This window comes from Panicum virgatum, chromosome 9N (assembly GCF_016808335.1).
Source record: "Panicum virgatum strain AP13 chromosome 9N, P.virgatum_v5, whole genome shotgun sequence".
Classification (NCBI taxonomy): domain Eukaryota; kingdom Viridiplantae; phylum Streptophyta; class Magnoliopsida; order Poales; family Poaceae; genus Panicum; species Panicum virgatum.
This window is the reverse complement of record NC_053153.1, coordinates 72,443,212-72,451,631: the sequence shown is the minus strand read 5'-3', so window position 1 is coordinate 72,451,631 and position 8,420 is coordinate 72,443,212. Positions and strand designations below refer to the sequence as shown.

General features: G+C 44.6%; 1 protein-coding gene across 3 annotated transcripts; it reads right to left on the bottom strand.

Moving 5' to 3' along the window:
- Window positions 1–2,632: 2,632 nt before the first annotated feature.
- Window positions 2,633–7,114, bottom strand: LOC120688052 (metal tolerance protein 4). Of its 3 annotated transcripts, XM_039970183.1 has the most exons (8): window positions 5,665–6,652; window positions 5,517–5,634; window positions 5,084–5,256; window positions 4,800–4,998; window positions 4,503–4,681; window positions 4,247–4,397; window positions 3,749–3,882; window positions 2,633–3,237 (listed from the first exon to the last, which is right to left on the bottom strand). In XM_039970183.1, the coding sequence occupies exons 2-8, from the start codon at window positions 5,548–5,550 to the stop codon at window positions 3,058–3,060; spliced, it is 1,050 nt and encodes a 349-aa protein (XP_039826117.1). In that variant the 5' UTR covers window positions 5,551–5,634; window positions 5,665–6,652; the 3' UTR covers window positions 2,633–3,057. The 3 variants fall into 3 exon arrangements, with proteins under 3 accessions (XP_039826117.1, XP_039826115.1, XP_039826116.1); XM_039970181.1 differs by lacking the exons at window positions 5,517–5,634; window positions 5,665–6,652 and adding an exon at window positions 6,670–7,114; XM_039970182.1 differs by having other exon boundaries at window positions 2,653–3,237; window positions 5,517–7,092.
- Window positions 7,115–8,420: the final 1,306 nt, after the last annotated feature.

Below are 8,420 nucleotides of genomic sequence, written 5' to 3'. Positions count from 1 at the left end.
GATTTCTGAGTTGTCAGTTGTATTCTTCTTTCCCCGTGACATGTAGGATCGCAAATCGAAAACACGCAAAAGACCACGGATTTCCCCGTTTCGTTTCGTGCAAAGATTTGCTTCTTTTTCCACGAGGAACTCCACTTCTTTTCCCTGTTTTTGGAGGCACTTACGAAAAAGAAAAAGAAAAGAAAAGGTTAACAAGGACAAGCTAGCTAGTACGAAGTAGAGTATAGCTACTAGTGAGGGAGAAAGGAGGGACGGAAAGGCCGGCCGGACAGCCGCAGGCAAAGCCAACAGCAAAGCAAAAAAAAAAAAAGCATTTGGCCGAGTGGGGGCAAAAGGAAAGGTCAACTTTTCTGGAACGGGTGCTGGACTGCTGGTTCTACTACCTCGGAGTACGTGCCGTAGCCCCCTGTAGCGAGGACCACGCTGCCACACGGGGCCCACCTGGCAGCGTCCGTGGTATCCTCCTTCCCGCGTGACCGCGCCACGTTCTGGCATGACAGGACACACGCGCGAGCTGCTTCTGGATCAGGGGCTTCGTTGGAACTGGAAGCGAGCGCCAGAAAGTGATAGCCAAATCAAATCCCGAGTGGTTAACCGCGCGGTCATCTCGCCGCGCTCGGCTCGTAAACTCTGGGAGGGAGGGGGAGCCATGGTGTCGTCATCGTGGCGGGAGGCAGATACCGGGCGGCGGGCGCTGTTGCCCAGGACCAGGGGGCGTGGCGGTGACGACATGGTTTCGGTAGCGGCAGTGCGGCACACGGCAACGGATGAGGTTCTCTTTAGTTTCCACCCCATAAACCCGTAAACACAAAAAAAAAATATTTCGACACAATGCATGAAGTACTAAATAAAATCTATTTACAAAACTTTTTGTATGGATGGGCTATAAATTGCGAGACGAATCTAATGAGACTACTTATCCACTAATTATCTGCTAATTAGCATCATTAGATTCGTCTCGCGATTTACAACCCATCTATGCAAAAAGTTTTGTAAATAGACTTCATTTAGTACTTCAAATTAGCAAGATTCTTTCGAAATTTTTTTTGCGTTTCTAACAGGGGCTGAAGTGAACGGCATGGGCGCATGGCGACAGGCGACAGGGTGAGGCGATGGCTGTGGCGGATCAGATCGGCCGAAGTGTCAGGGCAAGGGCCAAGGGGGCTCACCGCTCGCGCCGTACCAGATCCCGAGTTCCCGACTTGCGCGCAAGTACTAGGCAGGCGGTGGTAGTAGCAGGGTTCACCTTACCGACGGTAAAGCGATTTTCGCCAACTAGCGGTATCGGTAAACCGACGGTAAATCGCCGAAAACCGCTAGAAACCGCTCGAAATGACAATTCAAATTCAAAAAACCGGTAACCGTTGTTTACCGACCGGTAATCGATGTTTACCGACCGGTAACCGTCGTTTTTAACCGGTAAACACCGTATGACTTTGGAAAATTAAAAATTTTGGCAGCATTTCACCGTAATTTTGTAAATATCATTACTGATGGTATATATCAAACAATTATATAACATTTACACATACATAGAATATAAGTTCATATCCATAAAAATAGAAATTCACATCCATAGTCCATATAGATCATCACAACAATAGTCCATGCAAATCATCACAACCATAGTCCTCACAAACCATCATTGTCAATATATATAATACATAGTAGTGGTTTCCGGTCCAAATGAACAAATGAACAAATGAAAATATATGTACATATTTGAAATATGAACACATATATACATATAGCTAAAATGAACAAATTAACATCCAACTACCATGAACAAATGGATCCATATAGCTAATATGAACACATGTTTTTGAATATAGCTACACAACAAACATCTAAAAATCAATGTAAAATCAAGAAATACTCACAATGCAGTGGTTTCCGGTCCAAACGCGCCGATTTCCGCTCGGAAAACGCCGAATACCGCTCGGGATTAGAGGATACCGCTCGGGATTACCGGTCCGAAAGTTTTTTTATTTTTTTGAGTGCCCAAACAGTCAAATATTTGAACATGTTCTATATTAGAATGATGTATGTCATATCTACTTTCTTACCATATTTTTTTCTTTTTAGTAGTCGGGTGGGTGTGGTCCGTCGCGTGTGGCCGACGAAGCAGCACATGCCGTACGGTACGCTGTCGCTGTGGGAACAAGGAAAATACGGAGATGGAGTAGTATTTTGTAGCACCTGTGGAGCCGGTCTCTGTGCTTGTCCTGACATGCGCTACAGCATCTACTGTTTTTTCCCCTTTATTACCGAGAAACACCGTGACAAGCTGTAACAAGAAGTCGCGAGCTCACAAGAGAGTTGTTCACGTGTTTCTGCCTTTCAGGAGAGAATGCTCGTGTCTTGCTTCTTGCACATTTGCTGGATCCATTTCATCGATCGTCCTCTGCTTCTTCATGTTTATCTTTCTTTTACTCCCCCTTTTCCCCTGTTATTTTCTCGCCCCGTTCGGCGTAAGAGGACTGCTGCTTCGATTGACTGGGCCTGATGTTTTCGCAAAAAAAAAGAGAGTACTAGGCCTCCATCTGGGCTCAAAAAAGAAAACTACCTGCAACAGCTGGGCCGGATGTTGGGCCAAAAAGAACAGATGGTAACGTGAAGGAAACTCGGTCTTGGGCTTTGAGCCACACAATATAGTTTCAGTACCCTTTCTCATATGAAGCTTCAGTGGGAACACTTTCAGACAAAAATGAAATGAGATAGTAATTGCCTAAAGCATAGGATCTGCCTCTTACTCCATAGTCCCTACCCTTGCCTATTCAGTATTCACCATGACACCATCATATAGCAGCACGCAGCCAATCACATGCCAACAGCAAAAACGCCTAATTTCGATCAAAACACGACCGTGCAAGCAGAGGGTTCCCACACACTCTCGGAACAATCTGGACCGTGCATCCCTCTTAATATTAGGCGCGCCTGATCTAAACCTCATGACCACAAAACTGGTTTAAACTTTAAACTCTTAGTTTTAGTCACACAGCACTAGGCGGCAAGCACCGTAGCAGATCCTGCACGACAGTGAACAGTCCATTCGGATCAAGGCTGGCTGCTGGGCAGCTTGCTCAGAATCGAGTGCTCCGGCTTGTGGTCGCACTCGAAATCCAGGTGAACGAATGCTCGCTCGACTTCAGGGAGCTCCTCGATCTTGATTTGGAGTGATTCTCCGATGGCGTGTGCCTCCTTGAGTGGCAAGTCCTCGGGGAGCTCGATGTCAACCTGTCAGAGTCCAGTGATCACATGAGATGAGCATGTTACAATCTAACATTGAGGTCCGATTGCTGAAAGAACTACCCTACTCTGTTTTTTTTTCCGAAGAACTATCCCAATAAGCAAAAAGCCATGCCGAACTACACTTGCTATATAGTATATAATACTATAACAATGAGATTATAAGAGAATATTGGCATCATACTCCTATTCACCATTCTAGATTTAAATATTACAGTGTCGCTGCAGGGATCATGAGAAGTTAAGCTACTTTATAAAATAATGGCATTTCGTTGGAAGTGTAAGAGGAGACAGCTGAAACTAGCATGCTAGTTAGCGTCACAAACAACAATATTACCCTTTTAAACGACAAATCAAGAAGATGCTATAACAACATCTAGGGATTCGAACAGAATATACATAACACTAGCCCCTTGGTTGGATTGGCTGACAACACAACTGATTCCCCTCAACAAAGGACCGAAGGAGAAATTAGATGATAAAATAAAGAGACACTAACCTCAACAAAGTAAAGCACCCCAAAGGTGTATGCCCGAACCGTATCAACACGCTTAATTTGAGGATGATGTCTGATAGCTAGATATGTCAATTTCTGAAGCATTTCTGGAGGAGCTGATTCACCTACCAGTGATACTGCACCAAGAATAGCAATAGATAATAGTAGTAAAACTGTCAGTCAGTCCCAGCCAATTTGTACATGCAAGTAATCTGATCTTGGTGCTAGATGCAGCAACTGTTCTGGATGACAGAGCAAGTGATTACATGGCAAGCCTTTGATTCAAGTAACTTCTATTTGTATCGGTATCAGGTATCCGCTGCAAGGTTCTAAATTTTCATTTCCAGTAGGCTAGTAAAAATAGTTAAGTGCTCATGTCAAACTTATTCCTTGTTTCAGGGATCATGAGTATGAAACCAGGACTATGAATGGATGGATACAAATGAGTGCAGGTGCTGTTGCCTAATAAGCAAATGTTCAAACCGAAGAAGTAACACAAACCTGCATTTTCCCACACTGTTCCGGACCAGTTTGAAATTGTGTAGACTGCAAGGGCAATTGCACCAATTGGATCAATCCACCAGTAGAATCTATCGCCAAGGACAGCAGCAGCCAAACCGACGACATTTGTGACAACATCAAAATAGTGATCCTGTGGAAACAAATCCATAAAAATTCTATGATAAATCATGGTCAACTGTTAATATAAGTAAAAAAGGTATTCAACCCAAGTTGAGAAATGAAACTAGATACCAACCTTAGCATAAGCACGGACGATCTTGTTACCAGATGTTCGGCAATAGAGCCAAAGGGCTAGTTTCACCACTGTTGCAAAGATCATGATTGAATATAGCCACAATAGTTGTATTTGGTTCAGTTTATCTGGAGCTTCATTCACTATCAGCTTATCAACAGCTTGAATAAATACTTGGAAGCCTGGAGATGCAATTCAAATTAATGTATAGAATCTTGACAGGAAGATCACACTGAGTAAACTTCTAAGATGGCAGAACACATAAGCACCTCCCTTTGGAAAAAAAAAACCAAAGCATACCTAAAGTGGCCATGACAGCAGCAAAGATGATAATGCCTACAGGCTGTACCCTCAGTTTGCCAATGGGGTACTTGTAGACATTGATGCTCTTCATTGACAGATGTGTGAACCAAAGGATACCACCAGCCATGAGATCAAGCAGTGAATCCAGTGTTGAGGCAGCTATAGCAATTGATCCACTTCTAATTGTGGCGTATACCTGGAGAGAGAGAAAATTGAAGAAATCTAGTGATCCTTGAGGAGTTCATGCATAGGGAAAGGTGGCGGTGGTGCGCGAAACCAACCTTCAATGCTAAGAGAATAATGTTTGCATAATTTGATATCTTCATGGCAAATTCACTCTGGTTTTGCTCCGCAAGCTCATCTTCCTCATTGATTTCATTGGATTCTTCTAGTGAGTCAACTTCCTCAAAGGACCTCAATGTGGCAAACTGTTTTTCATAGTACTCTCTCTCCCCTATATTAGCCCAAAACATGTTACTTTGTCAGATCCAATCATAGACAAGTAGCAGGTGATTACGTAGGGGAAAAAAGTCCATTTGTTGATTGACGTTAAAATTAAACCAAATAATGGAAGATTTTAACTTCGTTTTTTTAGGAAATAGCAGAAGCCCTACTGTTAAGACATAATACGAACATCAAAATCTTATTTGAACAATACAGGGCTAGAAAATTATGGTGGAAATATATCGTACACAGTTGATATTAGTGTATTACCAAGAAACAACGAGATAGTCTTCAGACAGTCCATTTGCTAAATCGGAGAAAGGTTAAAATAAATAATTTTCCTCACTTATTTAAAGAAAAATAGAGAGCAGGCAAAATGGTCATCCAAGGATCAAAATGTAGCAAACTGGTCATCGAAAGATCAAAATGTAGGACCAACAAGAATCGCATGAGCAGACTGTTTTTTTATAAATTATTGGGAACCTGTTTTCTCCATGGTATAGGAATTCAACATTACGATGAAGAAAAGTCAAAACTTTCCACGATCTCGCAAATTAAGTTATTCAGAGAACAGGGGGTGGGGAGGGGATGGGGGGCATGGGCAGTAGGCAGATCCGGAACATCGTGACACAGATATTGCAATTTAAAACTAGCGCCTGTTGGTACTGCACAATGAAGAGGTTCCCTCCGTTTGCCATCATTTTTTTTTTTGTCTCGATGCATCTTAGTATTCAAACTAAGATGGAAAGTAAATAAAGATCAAAGCTGCACAGATGAGGGCGGACCAGAATAGAAAACGAATAAATGAAAAATATGTAGGCACAGCTAAAAAATCACAGCTCAGTTTGAGGCGACGATAGGGGGCACTTCATTAAGCCATGCTACTTGCTACGTGTGTTACGCCTTGTTTGTTATACCTATTTGCATGCCTGCAACCTGCTACAGAACACAAGAAAGGAACGGCATTACCCTGAAGGGGATTTTGACCGAAACAAACCCCATGATATCACAGTTTTGTACAGAGAATCCAACAAACCACCTAGGATCTAGGGCCATGAAAAGACAAAAAACACTCAACCAAATATACAGAAGCAACCAGAAGAAGCACCGAGTGGTAGTAATAAGACACTAGCTGTTCAATCATAAAAGTAGAAGAAATCCTAGGAGCCCAGAAAAAGCACGCGGAGGATCAATGATAGGAGACTGAGCCATCCCCAAAAGAACAGAATTATCCACGGCAACTCCGGAATCTAGATCAAAAGCACATCAATCATAAAAAGAGTCCCCATAAAATGCGATTTTTTTTTGGTATCACTGCACCCAGAAAAGGAAACGCTCAGAGAGATTGCAAGGGCAGACCGAACCAAGAACAAAGAAAAATGATCCGATAATGCGAGGAGGGGAAGGACTTGCAGGCGTGAACCTTCGGGGAGGCCCTTGGAGCGGGAGAAGTCGACGTGCGACGGGCGCTCGGGGTCGACGGCGTCGAGCACCTTCTTGGGCAGCCGCGAGACGAACTCCCCGCGCATCGACGCGACCGAGTTGCGCCGCCGCCCGGGCCCCGCTAGGAGCGGCGCCCGCGCGTCGTCGTCGCCCCCGCGCCCGTTCGCGTCCATACCTCCTCTCCGCTCTGCTCTCCGGCCCTCCCCTCCCAAGCTAGGCCCTCGCGGATCGCCTCGCCTTACCGCCCCCGCCCCGCCACGCGATTCGGTCGCGGTCCTCCTCCGCAGTCCGTCCCGCCGTCCGTCCGTCCGTCCGTCCGTGCCTCCCTCTGCGCCTAGCCGCCTAGCGCGCGCATGGAGGAGGTGGAATGGAAGATGGCAATGGCCGTGCCCGCGCGTTGTGCAGCGTGCTGCGGCCGCGCGGCCGCGCCTATTAAACGGGGGCCCTGCCGGCTCCTGCTGCGCTATGAACGGAAGGGAACGCAGGCGGAACGCAAACGGCCAAATGCGCTCGCGTCCTGGGCCGTACGATCGTTGGTGGACGGTTCAGATCGTATGCCGGGAACCATTTCACGGAAACGGAGTTTTCTTTTCTCTTTTATTTCTTTTTCACGGTAGGTGTTGGCATTGGCAATGGCAATAGCATGACGTGGAGTGCTGATTGGTGTGATGTGTGCACTGATGAGTGCAGAAAAGAAATAAAAAACAATGTGGCTCTCCTCTGCGCCCTCTTCGACGTGCATCCATTTGGTGCTTGCTAGGGAAGTTTATTTTTTTAATTTCAAAAATAGGGAAGGTGTTTCAGGGACAACAAATTTGAAGATTCTTTAGGTAGGTTTGTTAGGGACAATTTGACAGCGAAAATGTCTTTATTTTTTTAAGTTTTAATTTTGTACTTCCCCTTTTTCAAAACCAGAATGGACTGCCATTTCAACAGAACCTGTGGCTGACGGAGGCAGTACGTGTAGCACTATAGCAGATTTGGTCGTGTGGATGTGGTGTAGCTTCACACACCTAGGTAGGTAAGGTACACATAGACGATCCATATATATGTATTAAATCACAAAAAAAGAATTGTCCTTTGCCGAGTATCGAAACAGACGGTGCATTGCTGCATGCCTGCATTCTGAATAAGCACAAATGGCACGGTAGCCAAGATTGGTCCATCAGCTTCTTTTCCGGTTTCTCGTCAAGGAGCTGTGCAGGCACTTTTCTGGCAAAGGGGTCCTGGCGCTACAGAGAGCAGGCATGTGAACTCCTCTCCATGATCACAGATCACATAGCCAGATCTAAGAACTTCTTAATTATAAGCTCTATCATGTTCAGGATCGTGTGCCTACTAGATCATTTTCACGATCCTACTAGATTACTACGATGCAAAACTTGGTGGTGTAAAATTTCTCTAGAAGAAACACAACCACGCTGTCAAGATCAGGCTAGATCAATAAATTTTTTAGTACGAAACAATTTTTTTAGTTTATTTAACCACGTTCTTAATCTTGAGCGGCCGGTCCGCACATGGACTGTCAGCTTAGGGCATCTCCAACCCACTGACGGCCGCCGTCTGCAAGTTTAGAAAATCTGCAGCACAAAAAGTTAAATAGACAACTCCTCCAACCCACATACAGTAGCTGTCTATTTAGTTGTTTAATGCTTTAGATGCAGCACATGATCAATTGTGAACAACATCTCTATATATCTTGTGTTGCTACATGCTTCATCTCATACATCT